At 39.3% G+C, this 22,348-nt stretch overlaps 1 protein-coding gene across 3 annotated transcripts in view; it reads left to right on the top strand.

The window, feature by feature from the left end:
• The first annotated feature begins 1,385 nt into the window (after positions 1–1,385).
• Positions 1,386–22,348, top strand: part of mpv17 (mitochondrial inner membrane protein MPV17) — a 127,642-nt gene continuing 106,679 nt past the window's right edge. For 2 of the 3 annotated variants that reach the window (XM_039749010.1, XM_039749012.1), the window contains exons 1-2: positions 1,386–1,451; positions 12,354–12,438. In XM_039749010.1, the coding sequence (XP_039604944.1) occupies positions 12,366–12,438 (73 nt within the window). In that variant the 5' untranslated portion in view covers positions 1,386–1,451; positions 12,354–12,365. Of the gene's footprint in view, positions 1,452–2,433; positions 2,453–12,353; positions 12,439–22,348 lie in introns of those variants that run through there. The other variant, XM_039749011.1, reaches the window with a different exon arrangement.

Genomic DNA, 22,348 nt, shown 5'->3' with positions numbered 1-22,348 from the left:
ACAATGTCAAGTATTTTCAGCTATGAAAAACAAAAACATAAAATATACTTAAAAAAAACAGCAGATATGAAAAGACATCAGCAGGTGTATGCACTCTTTTCAGGCTCATTACCTTTGCCGATTGTTCAGCAGAGATGCTACCGGCTCAGCAAAGTGCTTTTTGTTTTCTTGCCAAATGACATTTGCAAAGCACGAGTGACTGGCCAACAACCACGCACTAGTAAAGGTCTCTATCAGAGAGATGGACAATAACGGGTTTTTATGTTTAAAAATGATATCTCACTTGTACTGCTGCTATGAAGTAACCGATAAGTCGCTGTTAATAAAAGGCAAACACCTGAGTGGTAAGCTGACATGTTTTTCACCTGTGATCTTCTGTACACAAGTCACTTCAAACAAAGTTTTGTTGACCAGCACGTCTCGACTTCAGGCATTTGAGTTATAGTCAGTCAATTTAAAAAAAAGAAGCAGCACATTAGAACAGATCTCAGAGTAGAGGTGCACCCTGTAATCAAGGCCCAGTGTGACTAACTGGATCAGTCGCCATCAGGAGATAGCACAGGACAGTGCTGACGTGCTTAACGCACCGCTTAACAAAATGGGCACATGAAACATCTCTTTCAAGAAACATGTCAGTCTGTCGTTTTTATTTGTCTTTTTTTCATGTGACACTTTGCCAAGAAATTTAAGATTTCATACAAGGGTGTCTATTGATGTCTTTAGAAAAGAGGAAAAACTGGATCTAAGAGAAAAGACGATTTCAAGGTACTGGGCTTACAGACAAGAGTTTCAAAGAAAAAAAGAAAAGGTTAAAATAGGCAAATTGACGAAAAATGGCTGCAGAAGCGTATTGTGGCCAGCGTGCATCTTTTGTGCAGTTTGCAGCCATTATGGATGTAGTGAGAAGTCAAGCAAAATGACACAATGTATTGGCAAACTAAAAAGATTTCAGTATGCAGCTTTTGAGGCAACTCGGGCCTCTTCTTCAGGCAGATCTGCATACTGTAATCTTTGTAGTTAGCCAATACAATGTGTCATTTTGCTTGACGTCTCACTACATCAAACTTCAGAGCAACTTTTGATCTGATTTCCATAAATCATGGCGTTATGAAGTCAAGCAGCGTGTAACGGAGATATGGCGCTTTGCAGTGGCTAGTTTACTCTACACAGCGTATATACTGCAATCTGAGGCGAACAGGACGGGGGCTTACTTTTGAGCCACTTATTTCTTCTTATTCACGAGAGTTTGCACATTCCGCGCCGTGTGTCCGTCTGCCCGATGGCCTTTCTCTGTTCCCCGAGTCGTCTCCCTGCCTTAACACTGCAGTCTCTGAAGTTGCCTGCAGAGGGCAGTAAAAAGACGCGTGTAGAGTTCAGATTCTGCACGACGCGTCACAGTTCCGCCCCGTGACGTTTTTCCGCATCGGGAGGGATCTGGCCATTTGAAAGAAGTGAGCCTTGCTTTTTCATTATAAATGATACATTGCTGATGTCGTAGTTACCGATTAGTTTTAAAAGTCATGGGAACGAGTGCAGGTTATCTTTGAAATTAAGCAGCATGATGAAGAATTTAGGAGCACGACGATAGAGTAAGGACAAATAAAGGCAAATGAAGGTCGCGGGCGCCTTTCTGACACTCCGGTGTCTGCGGAAAGTAAACGTGCAGTTCGATGGAGGCTCAGCGATGTCTCCGTAACGTTTACGCGCACCCTTTACGGTCTACGAGAGGCCACCGTGCGAGTGTCACCGAGCTGCGGCACTCAGAGTTGAGCAGATAGACCTTCGGCTTCTCGGTGCATTTCGCACAAAATAAACTAAAAATACCAAAGAGTCAGAAAACGGCATTTACAATCTTTAGCATGTCCGTCTTTCTGTATCGTAGCCTCAGGAGTGCCAACCATCTATTCCAAGGTTTTATCTTTTTCATGGCAAGTAAAGCAGTGTGGTGACCACTTTTATTTGCTGGGACATTTCAGTGTTGTTTCTTACAAATTTTCGAATAGAAAGAGTAACTTTAAAAGCAGTTATTAAAAGTTCGTTTGTTTTTTTTGTTAACACTCGCATGCTTTACATTAAGTTGTATAAACTTTATAATCTGTTCACAGTTAATTTAGTAGTGTGTTAACCTAAAACATCAGACAGCTGAGTTTGAAAGCAGTCCAGTGCGCGTTCTGCTTGTGTTAGTTTAAAAGAACCTGCGAGTTAGGTTAAAAATTGATAAATGTGTTTGCTCAGAAGGAGTGGGCTGGTATTCTGGCCGCTGCCCACCGTGTTACTTAACCTCTATTGCTGACCTTCAGAAGAAAACATAAAGAAACTGATAAATGCAGGGAACGTTAGGGATCAGTGGACCCTGGGCTTGAACTGTCATTTAAGATGTTTTGAAGGAACCCCACAAAAACAAGTATCTGAACGTATTGTCGGAAGTGTGAATAGGAACTCAACAAGAGCTGTGAGTAATGTGAGAGTATGAAAGATGTGTACCACTAGCCACCAAAATAATCTGAGATAATGAACAATATTTATTTATAGGAATGTGGCTAGGAAAGCAGACTAGGGTAGGTGAGCAAAAGGTCGGGGTACCAGCTGGTTACCCCTTTTGATTATAACAAATGTAACAAAATCTGCAAGCAAGTCGTACCAATGGAGTCCAAGCTCTACTCTTCTATAGTGTTCTATAGGAAGCATTTTTACAAACATTATTCTGGCACCTGCTCCTTCCTCTCCTTTTCTAATGTTGAGAAACTTGTCCCTGCTTTTATCACATCTCGCATAGATTATTGTAACTCGCTGCTGGCAGGCGCCCCTTTTAATCTTATATCACAGCTTATTCAAAACTCAGCTGCAAGAGTCCTTACTCAAACCAGCAGCAGCGAGCACATCACACCCATCCTGCTCCGTCTTCACTGGCTCCCTGTGTCTTACAGAATCGAATATAAAATCCTACAAATAACCTACAAAGCCTTAAATAACCTCGCGCCAAACTACATCAGTGATCTTCTCCATCACTATGTGCCTGCCCGCTCACTAAGGTCCTCTGATTCTGGCAATCTTGTTGTGCCCCACACTAATCTACACTCCATGGGTGACAGCAGGGCCTCCAGATGTATAGCGCCCAGACTCTGGAATGACCTACCGAAATTAATCAGGTCAGCTGACTCCATGAATTCTTTTAAAAAACAACTCAAAACTCATCTGTTCAGGAAGGCTTTTAGCTCTACTTGACTTCATTCCCCTTCTCTCAGTTTACCTCTCTGTCAAGATGTTCATGTAACCTGTGTGTGTGTGTGAGACCATCAGTTCTGTTGTCTGTTATGCTCTCTCTGAATTTACTGTCGTAATCTTCTTTATTTATTTATTTGTTTGTACAATGCTATATACTGTATACCCTGCTGTTCTTTCTTATATTCTGTAAGTGTCTTGAGCATGGGAAAGGGCTATATAAATAAAATGTATTATTATTACCTGTTTATTTTCCTAGTATCAGGTATTTGCAACTTTTATGGTAAAAGTAAGAAATGAATGAAAACAAACATTAATTAAAAAAAATGTAACTCAATTTGCAGATTTTTTTTTTTTTGTCAAACTACCAATAAAACTTTACCTGCTGTCCAGCTCAGTAATGAAGTAATGTTTATATCACTTCAGTGCCAAATAATCTTTCCAAACCATAAATGATTTGTCAGCAGCAATGTTCTGTTCAGATATGTACACTCCTAAAATAAGACTGGTCCTTCGGAGTGGTGCCACAAGGAAACCATTTTTTGTTTTCAAAAGAAATATCCACTTAAGGTTTCTAGAGAGAAACTTTATTTTGATCCTTAATAGTTTGCGTAAATGGCCACAAATAGATGATACCAGATTTGTGAAATGCCAATGGGTTCCTGATTTTAAAAGGATTCTCACTGCGAACAGTAACACAGCCTAAGTGTGTTGGTCTTGATCTGTTAGTATCCTGCCAGGTAGCCTACGGTACATTAAATATTTCAGAAATGGTTCGATGAGGAGCCTCACAACTCAGTGTAGAATTTTTGTTAATTTTAGAACTGTTATTTTTAAGAGTGTAGGCCTATTGAATCTCTCCATTAGTGTGTCAAGGAGTGGTTTTAGTTTCCAAAGGGATTGCTCACTATTGTGTGAAGTAATGAGAAGTAAAATAAACTTAACAAGCTAACATGTTTTCCCTTGTGATCGTCTGTCCATGAGGGATTTCAAATGGCACTTCTGTTGCCAGGCTTTTGAATTCTAATCATTTAGTGCAAGGAAAGCCAGCAGCTCACATCAACTGACATCAGACCTCACGGGCACCCTGGCATTTGTTTTCAGTGTGTGCCGCTGCTGTGCACATCTGGGCTCATTTAAAATTCCATGTAACGTGCCGTCAATGAAATGCTGTGAGGGATCATCTATAACTGATACGTATGTCTTGAGATTAGTAAACGGCAGTCACCCAAAGCTCTTATTTGTCCACGCATGTTCAGAAGTGTTGTCACAGTTTCTCTTTTGAGAAAAGTCATCACCTTCATGTGTTTATCCAATGGTAGAATTTGGAATCTCCTGCGTCAGGCACTCACTGGCCATTTCAGAAGAACTGTCACTAACATGGCAATGGCTTTCTTCTTTACATGCTTCACATTGTGACAGCCTGTACTCCGCACGTCCTGCTCCTGGAAACACAGGGTCAACAGCCGCTGTTCACTGGAGAAGAGTAAAGCTGGGGACTCCAGAGTGTGTGCGACTAGCAATCATTGTAACTTAAGGCCCTAGTAATTTTTCACTGGCCTAATTTACTATTAGCTGTACCCTGTGGCTGAAACAGGACAAACTTTAAAAGTCAATAGACGTTGGCAGAGTATCTGATTGTATTCAGCTCTGATGGGAGAGCATTCCCTGTGTGGAGAGAAAATGATATCTCTGGCAGTCAGCAGCTACCCTCTAAAACACATGAAGCTCTGATCTCTCTCTCAAAAACTTCAAACGTTACTCCTTAACAATCTGTAGGTGATAATGTCTGTTGAACAAACGGGTATCGCTAGCTAAGCGGAGACAAGGTGCACTTCAACACGTGGTGAGACATAGACTGATTTGAACAGAGGCTGGCGAGTGAATGAGGAATGCCCTGCAACCCTGCTCTTGGCCTACAGCCACTCTCTTAGATTTGCATAAATAAATTGATACTGCATGCGAACTATGGTACTTAGCGAGATGAAAGAAGTCGCAAAATCAACCGGAATGTTCAAGCAAATTATAGAAAAAAAACAGATCTAAATCCGTTAAGTAATTCTCTCATGAAAAGCAGACAGACATACAGACAGAACGCGCTTGGACCATGAAATTTTGAAAACCGTTTCTTAGCGAGTACCTGCAGTTAGGTCCATAAATATTTGGACAGAGACAACTTTTTTCTAATTTTAGTTCTGTACATTACCACAATGAATTTTAAATTAAACACCTCAGATGCAGTTGAAGTGCAGACTTTCAGCTTTAATTCAGTGGGTTGAACAAAAAGATTACATAAAAATGTGAGGCAACCAAAGCATTTTTTAACACAATCCCTTCATTTCTGGGACTCTCTGGTCCTGGTAAAGGTTGACTAGGTGAGAATGAATGTCCAAAGCTATACTATTCTGTGGCAGTAGAAATTCAGTGAAAAGCAATAATTGATTTTTATTTTTATCATCCCTGTTCTGAAGCAAGAAGCATACACTGTAAGCCATAAATAGTTGAAATATTTTTATATCTTAGTTTATAGGAGATAATCTTTGATCACTTACAAAATTCAGCACCCCAGAAAGCAGGTTCAGACTGAAAAGATTTAAATTACCCTTCAAACTTCCAAAAAAAGGGAAGACAATATTTAAGGTGCCTTTTTCTAGTGGCCATGAACAAAGCTTTAGTGCAATTGTTTTGTGTATATTTTGTAGTTTTGGGGAACTATAATATTTAATGTCTATATCATTAGGTAGTCCGAGGTGAAGATTGAACTAGCAGCGTTGTGCTTTACAGTCCAGTGTGTAATGTACTAGTCCATTATTAGTCACTAGCTGTCACCCACGGCTTCGCCTGCTTAGAAGTGAAACAGGACAGCGAGGAGTGCCCTTCCCGGCTCCCTACTCCTGACGTCACACTTCCCCCTCCCCTTGGCCCGCAGCCTATGACTCAGATTAGCGTGAATATATCGCTCATGCAAGTGAACTATGATTCTTAGTGCAATGAGAGAAGTCGCAAAATCAACCAGAATGTTCAAGCAAATTCTAGAAAAAAGCCTGATCTAAATCCGTTAAGTAGTTCTTTTGTTCGCTAGCTAAGCGGATGTAAGAAAAGCCCAGAGGCTTGCACATGAGTGAGGAGGTCCCTGCCCCCTCCTCTCGGCCCGCTGTGTCTCTCTTGGATTTGCACGACTTAATCAGTACCGCAAGCGAATTATGATACTTGGCGCGATGAGAGATGTCGCGAAATCAACTGGTATGCTCAAGCAAATTATAGAAAAAAAACCCTATCTAAATCCGTTAAGTAGTTCTCTTGTGAAAAGTGGACAGACAGACGTTTGATTTTATATATATATATATATATATATATATATATATATATATATATATATATATATATATATATGAGAGAGAGAGAGAGAGAGAGATGAATTCATAGGGGTAGCTGCTTTCTTCTCATGATCTATAGATGAATTGGAATATTGATAGATGGATGAATTATATTTGGTGTTTTAACCAAATTAGCATTACTGACATGTGATTAACTCTTACTGAATTTTATCCTTTAATAATAAAAAGGTGTATCTGTTGTGTGTTACCTAGATACACTATATATCAGCATGACAATAATCCTGAACTTGAAAAAGGATTTAATGCTTAAAATTAAACTGACACTGTAACCAAATGTCATTTAGCTTAAAGGATAAGATTGGTATTTTTCAAGTCGAAGTTGTTTATTCACAAGCATGATATAAATGTATTTGCCAGGGAAAATTGTGCTCTACGTTTAACAGTTTCTGTAATTAAAAAAAAAACACCCTGGTGCTTTACAGTGCAGGGTATGGAACATGGAAGAAAAGCTTGAAAACATACCAAATATATCCATTTTTCAAGCCGTGACCGTTTTCAAGTATTGATCTGTTCCTTCAGTGCTTCCAAAGCATGTTTGTGACAACTAAAGGGATCTGGAAAGAATAATTTTATCTCATATTCCCGGCACTATTTTTCTTGTGGTAAGGATAAATTTTCCATTGTTTGTGCAAATTGTCACCTAAATACAGAAGTAATTCAAAATAAAAGCAGCTACATGTCACCAAAATTTTACTGTGATTTGGTCTGTCAGGAGGAAACCACCATTCCGTGAGGGGTGAAAGGTTATTGCAGTTGTCTAAGTGCTGAGCTATCACACACAGCTTGTCTTCTTTTAAAATGGCAGAATCTCGTAATATTGGTGTTGTTTTTAAGCTTTTCCTCTGTGCCCTATAGACTACAATCTAAATAGCCAATGTGGGCAGAGTATATTTTTAAAGTTATATAAGGTGTTTAATTTCAGAACATAATTTTGTGTTGCAAATGCATATATTGCTTGTTTGTGAAGAAACTTGAAAAATACCAAACTTATCCTGATGTGTCCTTTGTGTTTGTTACTTGACTGACATCTTGATGCAAGCCAAATTATAAGATCAGTGTTTATTTTTGTTGTTTACATATATATATAACCTTTACAGTTGTAGCATAGGCAGGTTAACTTGCTTGCGGTCACATAATGAATAGGAGATGGAGCTTAACCAGCAGATTTGCGGCTCAAAGTTGAGTGCCTATCTGCTCTATCACACTGCCTTCCATTTAATGGATGCAAGGTCAAGAAGCAACTGTCAAGCATAGGTATGTTAGCAGACTCTCATCACGGCAGACAAATCATCAAACTGCTAGAGATGTTGATTTAGAGAGTTGCATGCTTGATTGGCTTGAACAAATAAAATAACCTATTAAGATACAAAGTACTACTTTAGAATTTGGAATCCTGAGACTCAATTACAAGAGTTCCTAGACGTATTTGAAATCTGGTCATATACGAGGTGTGTCTATTAAATAACGAGACTGATTAAATAACTCACCTTTATTTATATGTATTACGAATTTAATGCTTGTCCCCTTCAATATACTCCCCATTTGCACTAATACATTTGCTGCAGTCTTGTTTTGCACTGATCGAAGGCATGGAGCAAATCAGTTTCTGTCAGCTGTTTTAACACATCCGCCGTTTTCTTCTTTACAGCATCAACTGACCCAAAACGTGTCCCTTTTAGCATTGATTTAACTTTTGGGAAAAAATAAAAGTCGCATGGTGCTAAATCGGGCGAATATGGAGGATGTTCAAGTGTAGTAATGTGCTTCCGTCAAAAACTGCTTTACAGAAAGTGCTGTGTGAGCAGGCGCATTGTCCTGGTGAAGAATGAAACCATTTCCCCACAGTCCTGCTCCCTGATTGGAATGAGGCGGCCCCTTTTATTCCCACCCGGATGTGCTCCAGGTGTCTGATGACACTCTTCCAGCAGCACTTCCTTGTGTGGCGGAAGTGCTGCTCTCTCAGGCTCCACGATGCTCGGGGTGCCCCCTGGCAGTGGCCATGGGTTGCATTGGGCTTGAGCCTCCTTCCCTGTGGTCCCCTCAACGTCCAGGGTGGTTGCCCCCTCATGGCCCGGGGGACATATAGACCACCTATCGGTCCATCCAGGTGTCCCGGCTGGGTGACCCCCAGCCTCCTGTGACAATGTATATTTATATCTTTTGCCTCCATAACCTTCAGACCAATCAGTGCTTTTCTGCCAATATGGAATTAACGTGGGTGGCGCAGTGGTAGCGCTGTTGCCTCGCAGTTAGGAGACCTGGGTTCGCTTCCCGGGTCCTCCCTGCGTGGAGTTTGCATGTTCTCCCCGTGTCTGCGTGGGTTTCCTCCCACAATCCAAAGACTTGCAGGTTAGGTGGATTGGCGATTCTAAATTGGCCCTAGTGTGTGCTTGGTGTGTGGGTGTGTTTGTGTGTGTCCTGCGGTGGGTTGGCACCCTGCCCAGGATTGGTTCCTGCCTTGTGCCCTGTGTTGGCTGGGATTGGCTCCAGCAGACCCCCGTGACCCTGTATTCGGATTCAGCGGGTTGGAAAATGGATGGATGGATGGAATTAACGTTTTCCATATCCTTTTTTACTAATTACATCAACTAATACTGTTCCATGGATTCCCCTCCTTTTGTTTGTGTTTACATTTCTGTTTATTATATACATACGTTATTCTTTATTTTTGATTTTGTCTATTTATGTATACCTATGTTCCATGTGTTTTGTGGGTGGTTCCCCAAGAGGCAGGAACACCTGTCCATTATCGCATGGTTCTTCCCTCAGCCCTATAAAGAAGGGGGATGTCCCACAATACCCTGTGGTTCATTGTGAATGTGTTTTGGAGTTCTTGTGCCATTTATTGAGCTCCTTGTTGATTTTTCTGGATTTCTGACTTTACTGTACTGGGACTTTGCTATCAGATTGCTTTTGTTACAGCCAACTCATTTTACATTTTGTTCTCTGTGGAGCTTTCTTTTGTTGCACAGCATTTAGAAAAAACACATCTTTTATGTTATAGAGATCGTGTGTTTGCCATTATATTTAGTTTGGGTTTAATGGTAAATCCTCCTATAGTGAGCATTTTTGGAAGTATTTTGAGGACTTATGTGCTTTACAACTCCAGGTCACAGCAGTACTGGTCAGTGCTGATGTCAAAGTCCTGGTCTGAAATCTCAGCCTGCTTGTACAGAATGTGCATGTTTGTCACGTGTCTATGTGGGCTTCCCTTCCAGTTTTCTTTTCCAATATGTATTATCCAGTTAAATGGCAACTCAAATTGTTTTCTGTTTGAGGGAACTTTAGTGTGTTACGTAGATGTGCTCTTCAGTGAATGAGTACTTCATCAAAGGTTGTTTCTTTCTTGTCTTGCACCTAATGCTGTTAGACAGGCACTGGCTCCCCACAACTTTGAAATGGCTAAATCAGTTAGAGAAAGGCCAGTACTTTGATGGGAGTCCAACCAGGGAAAGCTGGGATTGTTGTTGGAAAAGGTGATGGCGTGGCCAGCAGGGGCTGTTTACCCTGTGGTCTAAATGTGGATCCTAATACCCCAGTGCAGTAATGGGGATACTATACAGTAAAGTTGGCACCAGCCTTCAGATGAGACATAAAATCAAGATCCTGACTCTCTGTGGTCATTAAAGATTTCTGGACATCCTTTGTAAAGAGCAGGGCTCTTATACCGATGTCCTAGCTAAATTGCCCACCACAGCCTGGTCGTTCTGGACCCTAATCCATCCCCATCTCTAATTGACTATCCATATCTCACTTCTTCACCTCCTAACAGTTAATGTGTGGGGAGTGTACTGGTGCATCTTCCAGGTGGGTGCTGCACATTGGTGGTGGTTGAAGTAGCTCCCCACTCACTATGTAAAGTACTTTGAGAAGTGAGAAAACATACACGTAAAGTATTATTATTACTCATGGTGTTTGTTGACTGCAGCTCTACTGATTTTTATTCTACAAATAATTTTCTCCAGCTGCTGGTCTGTTCATCATGTAATTGCCAAAATGTCAATTCTTTTACTAAAACCACTTAATCCAGTTTCAGGATTGTAAGGAGCCAAAGATTATCATTGTTTGGGTGCAGGACAAGAAACCATCTCTGGAAAAGGGGGACACTCAATAACAGAGCACAATCCATGCTCATGCACATTGAGCCAGTTTAGTCTACAGCCATTTTTTATTGTGCCAATTTTAAATGGGCTCTGATTGAAAGTTAGAGGTCTTACATTGGTACTTTTTGAGTAACCATTTTTGCAAGAAAATATTTTTGGGCCATACCAGAGATTTGTTATATCTGTGCAGACTTCTCTAATGTAAACATGAATGAACCTAACTACTAATGTTTTTTTCCTGTTTTGCTAATGACTTCCAAAACGTGGAGGTTCATAAACCTTTTACATCACAAAAAAATCAATTAAACAATGGGATGCTGGTGCCTGATCTGTCTTGATTGGAAGCAGGTCATTGTGATACCCTCTGGCATTATCATAATCATCTGACAAAAGACAATTTATTTTTGTAGAGCCCAAAATCACATAAGAAGTGCCGCAATGGGCTTTAACAGGCCCTGCCTCTTGACAAACTATAAACATATAAATTTAAACACTGTTAAGAAAGTGAAAGCTTCACAGCCACTCGCTGTTCAGGAAATCTTTTGACCAAGAACTGCCTAAACTCAAGCAGCATAACCTCAAGTTTAGAATCAAAAGACTTTGAGGTGAGAAAAAACAAGCTAGACTAACGGAGACACAACATTCAGACTGCTGGGCTGTCCATTACCAGCACTAAACAAATGAAAAAAAATGATTTTCTACATACATGCCTGTTCTTTCTACACTGAGACTCTGTGCTTTTTAAATCAGGGGCATCCTTTTGGCTTCTTTTCCATGAAGTGGAAGGGAGTACACTTAGGCTCTTACACTCTTTTGGTGGCATTATCAAATGGGTGAAAATCAAGATGCAGCATAGTATATTTGGAGTGATTCATTCCTGATATTAAATTCCTTTCTTTTTTTTCAAATTGCTAAAGCTAGTTTAACGGAGCAGATGGACCTGGAATTTTGGTACTTCTTTGTTGTACTGCACAGCATTACCTGGAAGTGAAAATTCACAATAAATAAATAAATAAGCAGGCAGCCCTCATTGAAATACAGATTGTGACCTTCAAGCCCCATGACTAGACATTAAAGTTCAGGTTGCACACACACACACGCTACCCCAAGGGCATAGAGAACACGGCAGGGCCAATTGGTCCAGCTCCTTCAGCTGTAAATAGTCTTGCAGCACCTGTCACAAAGACAATTTCACAAACACCAAAAAAACAATATCTTTCGAGATAAATAATTAAATTGACCATATCATAGAATACTACAGAAAGTTGCATATGAATTAATGATTAAGGTATGTTTTAAATAATTAAATAATAAAGTAAAATGTGGGGGAAGCTTATTATTATTTTGCACAATGTCTGATGTTAAATGCCCCACTGCCCCCCAATGCTGAAATGCCAGTGAACACTGTATATGTTGGTTTTTTTGTTTTTTTTTTTTGCTTGTGTAGATGTATCCTGTTCAGTGTGTTTTGTGTTTGTGTAACTATATAGTCAAATATATAGTTTTACAGTGTTTATACACATATAAACTGTATATGTATTTATATATGAGATAATGACATTGTTATGCTAACGGACAACTTCTTAGGCTACTTAGTAACATAAAATGTGCTATATCTGTGCTGTTTTAGACCTAAAGAAAGATGGCTGGCTTGTGGAGGTCTTATCAGGTGCTGATGTCAAAACACCCCTGGAAAGTACAAATATTAACGGCTGGTAGGAAGACCATTCAGTTTTTTTTCTTTTAAAAAGTTGTTTGTTCTGGACACTACTTATTAAATGTGTTAATTGCCTTTGCTCAGAGGCTGTCATCTGAAGTTTAAAGTTCAAGACAATTTCTTAAAGCATATTTACCAGTCCTGAGAGTGGAATCCCAAAAGACCAGGAGCTTGTAGTTTTGATTCATTAATTATTTATTTATTGTTATAGTCCCTATTTTACTTTGTGAAGAAAGTACATGTCCTTTTTCTCTCACAGACTAGTGTGTACACAGTGCACTGCTTGCTGACGAAACCTGGGTTGGAATATAAAGAAGCTGGTGTCTGTTTTCATTTGTTCCAATTAGAAAGCTTTTCAGATTTTTTTTCCCAAAAGTAACTCATGTTATACTAATGAGGCGTTTTTAAGAAGGTGTTTTACTTTTTTTTTTAGTAATTAGTCACATCCATTCATATAGCTGTCAACTTTCTGACCTTCTTATCAAGTTCACAACTTCATAAAGGCTATCCTGATTGCAATAAGCTCAAGATAAAAACCCTCTGGACCAGGCAGCAATACTTCACAAGGACCACTTGCCCACCTAAGCTACATTTCTTTGTGCATGTGGCAGGAAACGCCATGCAGACATACAGAGGATATCCAGACTCCCCGTGGGCAGTGAATGGGACTGGGGTTCGAATCAAAGAAACTAGATCCTTAAAAGCAGCAGCACTAAGCATTGTCCCTCCATGTTCCCCCTACAGGTGATATATTTGTTGAAGTACAATAGTGTAGAACCTGTTTACATTTATTCTAATTAGAAAGCCTGTTAAATGGAACTCAGTAAATACTAATGCAATGTTTTTATAGACTCTGACTGTATTTAGAAGTTGACAGTGGGATTCCTGCCAGACCCTGTCCATCCATTCATCCATTTTCTGGTTGTCTAGTTCACAGTCTCAGCAAGATAAACGCTATCTCATCACCCCTGGGGATAGGGTGGGAACCATCCAAGGACAGTTTCATGTTCATCACAGGAAAAACACTTCTACACACATCCACACTCAGTCACTCTGCTCCAGTTTAGAATTGGCAGTAAACCTGACATCTTTGAGATGTGGGGGATAAACTGAAATTTTAAAAAAACCCACATGTGCACAGGAAATTGTGCAAACTCCATGTAGGTAGTGTCTGGGCCCAAAACTGAAACCAAGTAATCTTTAGCAATGACGTAGTAGAAATAACAGCGGTGCCACAATGCCACCCTATAGTTACACCCAGCCTTTAATTTTCTAGTAGTAATAATAATGATACATGTCAGTTAAAATCTAAATATACTTAAGAATATAAATTAAAATTTAAATATGTAAATCTTTAGGAAGAGCTGGATAAAGCAATGTCTAAAAACACTGTAGACACCATGTCAATGTGTATATAACAGGAATTATTTCCTCTGTAGTGTGCATATAGCAAACTGTCAAACAATCATCTCTCCATTATCTAAAACACCTAATTGAGTTCAGAATCTTGGGAGCCTAAAGCCTAACTTGAGAGCACAAGGCATAAATAAACCAGCATGTTGCAAAGCACACTTGTGGACACACTCACACTCACTCATACAGGGCCAATTCAGAATTGCTAATTTACCAAGCATGTTTCACTTTGGATTTGAGAGAAGAACCCTGGAATGCAAGGGGAACATGCACTATGTACAAAGACAGAGCCTGTGAAGCATCAGTGCAAACTGTTGTGTGACCATGACTCTCAGATGTTTTTTTCTTTCTCTTTCCTTCTCAGAATTTCCACTCCCAAATCAATGGGAACATAAACTTAAAAAAGGAAGCAGACATCCTGAGCTTGCAAACAGTATAACATGGACATTTGCCAGCTCTTTGTAACCTCATATGACTGAGTTTGGACATCTTGCTAGATGTTGCACATAGGTGGCACCATACAGTAAATTACACAGTGCAGTTATATCTTCATTTGTGTATAATGTTGTCCTTGTGTTACATATTTTATTTTTATGTAAAACATAATCTTTTTAGTAGTAAACTCACAATTTGCAAGAGGCTTAGATATCATAATTGAAATAATAATTTTTATTTTATGCTATACATGTGATGGAGAATTATTATAAAAGGGGTCTTTCCTTCATCTCAGTTGTTGAAACGTTGCGATCATTTCTCTTTATGCATGCTGCGATCTTGTCAGCATGATTTTGTTCTGTGTGCTTTTGTTGGTGTGCAGTTTATTTTACTTATTTTAAACTAGTATTGAGAAACCAATGAAAATGTGCTCTTCTTTATTCTTAAGCCTCCACCATATTTCACTTTGTTTGGCTTAAACTCATTCAGTCTTTCTTCATAGCTCATACCCTGCAGTCTTAAAACGTGTGGCTGCTCTGCTTTGGATTTGGGCTAGCACTGTTTTATAATTCTGACAGCAAAACTGCACAGTAATCCAGCCTCATTAGTGAATTATATGTGCTGACAATAACCTATTTAGACTTGTACTATACCCTTAGGAATGTACAGTAACTCAGTGTTGTGCTTGAGGGCCCTGTTTTGTCTCTCTTTATTATTCTTGCATTGTCTTAAATCTTAACTGTTTTAAAAATGAAATAGCTGGGAAAATTTCCCTTGTTTGGGAGACAGCTAATTTCAGCATACACGGTTTGCAAACTCACTGCTTTTTAGCTTTTATTTATCACAAGATATACAGTCATGTAAAGTAAACCTCATGAAAACACATTTTTTTTCTTTTAAACATATGTGAACATATCAGGTGAAGTGGTTGGAGTTGTCTTCTATGGAGTGTCTTCTATGTAAACACCGCTTTCATTTTTAATCTATTTATAAACACTTACTTTTAGAGGAAGATGCAGCTGGGCTTGGCTTCATCTTTCCACAGTTCTTCTATTGAAACAACTAACTGTGTTACGCAACTATGCCTAAAATATCTCATAAGACAATATTATAGTGTTGTCAGTTAATCGGATGTTTCAAAAGTAAAATGTAACTAAGTACTTTTCCGTATACAATATTGGCATTTTAATTTCCGAGGATTAATTTGATTGGCAGGCAGTGTGGTGTAGTGGTTAAGGCTTTGGACCTAATCCCTGAGGATTGCGCGTTTAAATCCCGCTACCGACACTGTGTGACTGTGAGCAAGTCACTTGACCTGCCCGTGCTCCAATTGAAAAAACAAAAGAAATGTAACCAGTTACATCTCAGATCTTCTAAGTCACCTTGTTTAAAGTTGTCATTCAATTCATAAGTAATCTTATAAGGTTACTGGAGCTGCTTACTCATGAATATGTTATATACAATTGTCCCTGAGTAAAACATTTCTGCCTTTCCTTGTGACTTGGCTTTTGTCAAAGGTCTTTGCAAAACAAAATTTTGCAGTAAACTATTTTCTTTTGATTTGAAATGGGTAATCAGTAGAAATAATGAATGATTTGAGTATATGTTATGTTTACAGATTTATTTTTTGTATATGTCCTTCATTGAAGTATTTCCTTTCATGTTTCTTATTAGTTGTATATGATTCCCCTTTAAAGCCCTCAGATGTGAATGTATCAGATTAGGGGGAGGGGTTCCCCTTTTAAAGTCCATAGATATAAATGTGTATGACAATGGAATAGCTTGTCGGGGACCATTTAAGTGTAAACTGACTTGTGTTGGATCGAAGGACATAACTTCCACCTCTCATTCTGTCTCTCTCCATTTTTGCTTCCAGTGAAGCAACACCTACAATCACAGCTACTGTGCCTGGCACCAGCACTCGAGGTTTATACAGTGTTGGTAACAATTGAGCTTTACATCTTCATTGAGCTTCACTAAACTTTCTCCTTTCATTTCACAACTTACTTTACTGAACTCCAATTGTGACCATGTCTAGTTTTTCCTGTCAAGGACACTGCACCTTCTTCAGCCATCCATCCATCCACTGTATTGGTCAGAGGGGCTGCTGGCTTGGCCCGTCAATTGCTTCTACTGTGTCCTTTGTTTACATAAAGCTCCCTGTCAGTGTAGCACACAACATGAATGTTAGTATAATATTAATAAATAATGACAACTAAAAATAATTAAATAAAAAAATGGATCAGCTAATTTTCTTTTTCTGTAACGTCATAGAATTTCAATCAAATCAGTCAAAGCATTTTTAAGATTTTGGGGCATGTAGTTTTTCTATTGAGGGGGCTTAGACCTAAATATTGATATTGAAATATCCTTTATTAGAAGTTACCTTATGTGCTAGATTTGTAATCTAGCCATATTTTAGCTTTTTAACTAAATGGAGAATAGTGTTTTTGTTGATGAGTGAGTGAATGAATGAATGAGTCAGTCAGTCAACTTTGCATTATATACAAATAGAAAATAGGATTGGAGTTATCTCCCGGTACATGTCAGACTCATTGTGAGCTCTGTTAACTAGATTGACTTCTGTTTACTGGCCATTTTCTTCTGTACAATTACTCTGGGGAGATTTAGTGTCACTTTCTTATGTCAAAAGTTGTTCCTTTGTGGCTTGGTCCATTTATGTCCACTGTTGGTTTGAGACACTGCCGTAAATAGTACTATCAGTTCTCTGGGTCATAGCTCCTTTCCCCATATTGCTGACACATTTATATTGCCTAGTTCATTCTTTGGGATCATTTACTTTTTAAAAAAAAGTCACTTTTTATTAATGTATTGTACCATGAAAAAAGGTATTTAATCCCTTATGATTTAGTGCAGTATTGTATAGTTTTCAAACTGAATGATTTTAGATCTTCAACCACAACCTAATATTTGATTAAAGGAACCCGAGGCAAACAAATAACACAAAATACAGAATCATATTTCTTTACTTATTGAACAATGTTATGAAATAGCCAAGTCCACATGTAAAAAGTAGCTGCTCCAATGGATATAAAAAATGATTATGCATTCTTTTAACACAATAACTGCAGATGTTTTCTCTAATTACTGAGGAATCTCTCACAACACATCGAAGGAATATCCGCCCACTCTTTGCAGAACTATTTCCTCTCGGTGGCATTTGTGTGTTTTCATGCATGAATCATTCTCACCCTGCCACAACATCTCAATGGGCTTTAGATATTACGTTTGACTGGTCTATGAGTATATTTTCTTGTATGATTCCTGAAAAATTCTGTGGTACAGAGTAAGATGGAAAATTGTGTAAGTATGGCATCCCTAAGGCACTACCAATTCCTCTCTTAAATTATGATATGGAGTTCTTATTGTCAAATGTAGTGTTACTTTTTCTGTTTTATTGTTTTATTTACAGAGTATAGTAAAATTCTTCCTTGCATTTCTCTTACTAGTCTTACTAGTCATATGCTTGGTAATAGTTCAGCTTGTGACTCATCTGCCTACAAACCTAGAACTCTTAAGGATTATCAGGTTTCTTTTTTGATAAACTGGAGACATTTACTCTTAACAGTGGTTTCCACATTCTTACTCTTTTTTCTCAAACACCATGGAAAATTCAAACACTAACCTTCATCAGGAGAATTCGGTATACAGTACAGATATTGTTCTAGGTTTCTTAATGAGTTCATTAAAATTGTATGTTTTGCTTCCGTAGATATTTTAGCAGAATAGTCTCTCCTGGGAATATTGTCAACTGTTACAAACTTTCTATATTTGGTCAATGGACAATGAAACTGTGACTGTGGTTTTGAGAGCTCCAGGGGTTACAAGTGTTCTACTTGAGTGATAGTTGTCAATATACAGTATTTTCAAGGATTTTCAGGAATTAAATTTGACTGCAGCTCAGTATAAATTTCTTGTGGTGTAAACTGTCTGTGGTCCAGAAGTACTAGTTTTCACATGTCATTCCCATAACAGTAAATGTATTAATATATTTCACTTTTTTGTTCTTTATTGCAGTTCATCCACTTTACAATTGAAATTCATTCAGTTATACAAATCAAAGCTCCTGGTCACCCATAATCATTGTTTGAATGTATTTAGTCTTGTTGAATTAACATCTTGTAATAAATTATCCAATATGAAAACTTCAGTATATATATTAAAGAAAATGATATGTTTGGAGTGTTGGGCCCAACAGGGAAGGGGAACATGGAGTTTGACAAACAGAAGATTCAAATATGAATTTATATCAGTGCCAAGAATTAATTCAGAGCCTTTGAAGTTTCATTTTTACTTTGCTAGGTTGTTTAAAAATGACTGCTGGTACGGAGTTGGGGAGTAAAGGGTGAATAATAATCCTCCGCATATCTCTGCTAAACCAATATCAAAATCTGCCAGCATTGTCAGTACCAGAACCAAGTTTTTTCAGGCATAGGTCATGTCACACTAAAATTGGAATGGCATATTTTCATCAGCTTGTAAAGGGAAATAGCAGCCACATAATCTTGCTTAGTTGCAAATCGAGACACATTCTTAACTAGTTTTGATTTATGTACAAATGCAATATTTTATTTTTTCCTGACTGAGATAATCTAGGACTTTGTTCTCTAATACTTTTAGAGAGCCTGGATGTTCCAGGGTACAGAGTTTAAATTAAACATAAGGGTGATGAAAGTGCATGATGCAAGAAAGCATGGCCCAATCATGTAGCCTCACCCACTTGACAACACTCTCAACTAGCAACACTTTCACCCACCTGAAACCTCATACCAATCCACAAACTGTCCCAAACACCTACCTCATCATACCCATTGGTGTGATCCAGTTTAACAAAACACCTGAAAAGTTTGCCCATATCTTATGTAGACATGACACAGCAATCCTGCCGACCCTACATCCTTAAAAAACACAAAGCAATGAAACACACTTGCAAAGATTCAAACCAACAAAACACATTAATAACCAAGGATAACTGCAGCTCAGAGGGGGCATTAGAGGTTTCGTATGGTACTACAAGTACTGAGCTCAGCACAATAAAAGAGCAAACTGCTGGGCAGCTCTCATGGCGCACAGGTTGGTTGCAGCAGTATCTGTGATATAAAAGGATAGAGGTAGCCACGCCCTACTACCAGCTGTGGTACAGTGCATCCAGAAAATATTCACAGCGCATCACTTTTTCCACATTTTGTTATGTTACAGCCTTATTCCAAAATGAATTAAATTCATTTTTTCCTCAGAATTCTACACACAACACCCCATAATGACAACGTGAAAAAAGTTTACTTGAGGTTTTTGCAGATTTATTAAAAAGAAAAAAATTGACAAAGCACATGTACATAAGAATTAACTGCCTTTGTTATGAAGCTCAAAATTGATCTCAGGTGCATCCTATTTCCCCTGATCATCCTTGAGATGTGTCTGCAGCTTCATTTGAGTCCACCTGTGGTAAATTCAGTTGATTGGACATGATTTGGAAAGGCACACACCTGTCTATATAAGGTCCCACAGTTGACAGTTCATGTCAGAGCACAAACCAAGCATGAAGTCAAAGGAATTGTCTGTAGACCTCCAAGACAGGATTGTCTCGAGGCACAAATCTGGGGAAGGTTGCAGAAAAATGTCTGTTGCTTTGATGGTCCCAATGAGCACAGTGGCCTCCATCATCCATAAGTGGAAAAAGTTTGAAACCACCAGGACTCTTCCTAAAGCTGGCTGACCATCTAAACTGAGCAATCGGGGGAGAAGGGCCTTAGTCAGGGAGGTGACCAAAAACCTAATGGTCACTCTGTCAGAGCTCCAGAGGTCCTCTGTGCAGAGAGTAGAACTTTCCAGAAGGACAACCATCTCTGCAGCAATCCACCAATCAGGACTGTATGGTAGAGTGGCCAGACGGAAGCCACTCCTTAGTAAAAGGCACATGGCAGCCCGCCTGAAGTTTGCCAAAAGGCACCTGAAGGACTCTCAGACCATGAGAAACAAAATTCTCTGGTCTGATGAGACAAAGGTTGAACTCTTTGGTGTGAATGCCAGGCATCACGTTTGGAGGAAACCAGGCACCGCTCATCACCAGGCCAATACCATCCCTACAGTGAAGCCTGGTGGTGGCAGAATCATGCTATGGGGATGTTTTTTTAGTGGCAGGAACTGGGAGACTAGTCAGGATAAAGGGAAAGATGACTGCAGCAATGTACAGAAACATCCTGGATGAAAACCTGGTCCAGAGCACTCTTGACCTCAGACTGGGGCGACGGTTCATCTTTCAGCAGGACAACGACCCTAAGCACACAGCCAAGATATCAAAGGAGTGGCTTCAGGACAACTCTGTGAATGTCCTTGATTGGCCCAGCCAGAGCCCAGACTTGAATCCGATTGAACATCTCTGGAGAGATCTTAAAATGGCTGTGCACCGACGCTTCGCATCCAACCTGATGGAGCTTGAGAGGTGCTGCAAAGAGGAACGGGCAAAACTGGCCAAGGATAGGTGTGCCAAGCTTGTGGCATCATATTCAAAAAGACTTGAGGCTGTAATTGCTGCCTAAGGTGCATCGACAAAGAATTGAGCAAAGGCTGTGAATACTTATGTACATGTGATTTATCAGTTTTTTTATTTTTAATAAATTTGCAAAAACCTCAAGTAAAATTTTTTTACGTTGTCATTATGGGGTGTTGTGTGTAGAATTCTGAGGAAAAAAAAAAATTTAATCCATTTTGGAATATGGCTGTAACATAACAAAATGTGGAAAAAGTGATGTGCTGTGAATACTTTCCGGATGCACTGTATATTTGAATGGGTGATTTGCATCTCCAAATGCAAAACAGTAGTGAAGTTTTGAATGTAACTAAAGGATGATAACAGTATTAGAGCATCATTGTGGGCTTGATGTAGTCATTGCCACAGGTGCTATGCAAGACTTAAAATCTATCATGCAAAATAAAGCCAGGATAATTAGCAGAGAAATCATAAGCCTTGGAAGAAATTAAAGAGATCAAAGTCGTTTATGGGATAAGGTCAAGGTGACTTACAGGATTAAGAAAACTGAAGAAGTCATTATTGAGAAAATATGCCAGTGGTCTGGAAATTATGTATGAGAGGTTGGACACTAAGGAGGAAGAAAAGGACCTGTACCGATTGGCTAGACAGAGGGACCTGGCTGGGAAAGATGTGCAGCAGGTTACTGTGATAAAGAATAAAGATGGAAACATAAAAGCAAGGAGAGTGTGTTGAGCAGATGGAAAGAGTACTTTGAAAGGCTGATGAATAAAGAGAATGAGAGAGAAGATTGGATGATGTGAAGGTAGTGAATCAGGAAGTGCAACGGATTAGCAAGGAGGAAGTAAAGACAGCTGTGAAGAGGATGAAAAATAGAAAGGCCGTCAGTCCAGATGACATACCTGTGGAAGCATGGAGGTGTTTAGGAGAGATGGCAGTGGAGTTTTTAACCAGAATGTTTAAGGGAATCTTGAAAAAAGAGTGGATGCCTGAGGAGTGGAAAAGAAGTGTACTGGTGCCGATATTTAAGAAAAAGGGGATGTGCAGGACTCTAGTAACTACAGTGGAATAAAATTGATGAGCCACAGCATGAAGTTATGGGAAAGAGTAGTGGGAGCTCGGTTAAGAAGTAAGGTGATGATTAATGGGCAGCAGTATGGTTTCATGCCAAGAAAGAGCACCACAGATGCAATGTTTGCTCTGAGGATGTTGATGGAGAAGTATAGAGAAGGCCAGAAGGAGTTGCATTGCGTCTTTGTGGACCTGGAGAAAGAATATGACAGGGTGCCTCGAGAGGAGCTGTGGTATTGTATGAGGAAGTCGGGAGTGACAGAGAAGTACATAAGAGTTGTACAGGATATGTACGAGGGAAGTGTGACAGTGGTGAGGTCTGCGGTAGGGTTGATGGATGCATTCAAGTTGGAGGTGGGATTACATCAGGGATTGGCTCTGAGTCCTTATTTGCAATGGTGATGGACAGGTTGACAGACAAGATTAGACAGGAGTCCCTGTGGACTGTGATATTTGCTGATGACATTGTGATCTGTAG

This window comes from Polypterus senegalus, chromosome 3 (assembly GCF_016835505.1).
Source record: "Polypterus senegalus isolate Bchr_013 chromosome 3, ASM1683550v1, whole genome shotgun sequence".
Lineage (NCBI taxonomy): Eukaryota > Metazoa > Chordata > Cladistia > Polypteriformes > Polypteridae > Polypterus > Polypterus senegalus.
Note: the sequence above shows the minus strand (reverse complement) of the source record. Positions and strands in the feature narration are given on the sequence as shown.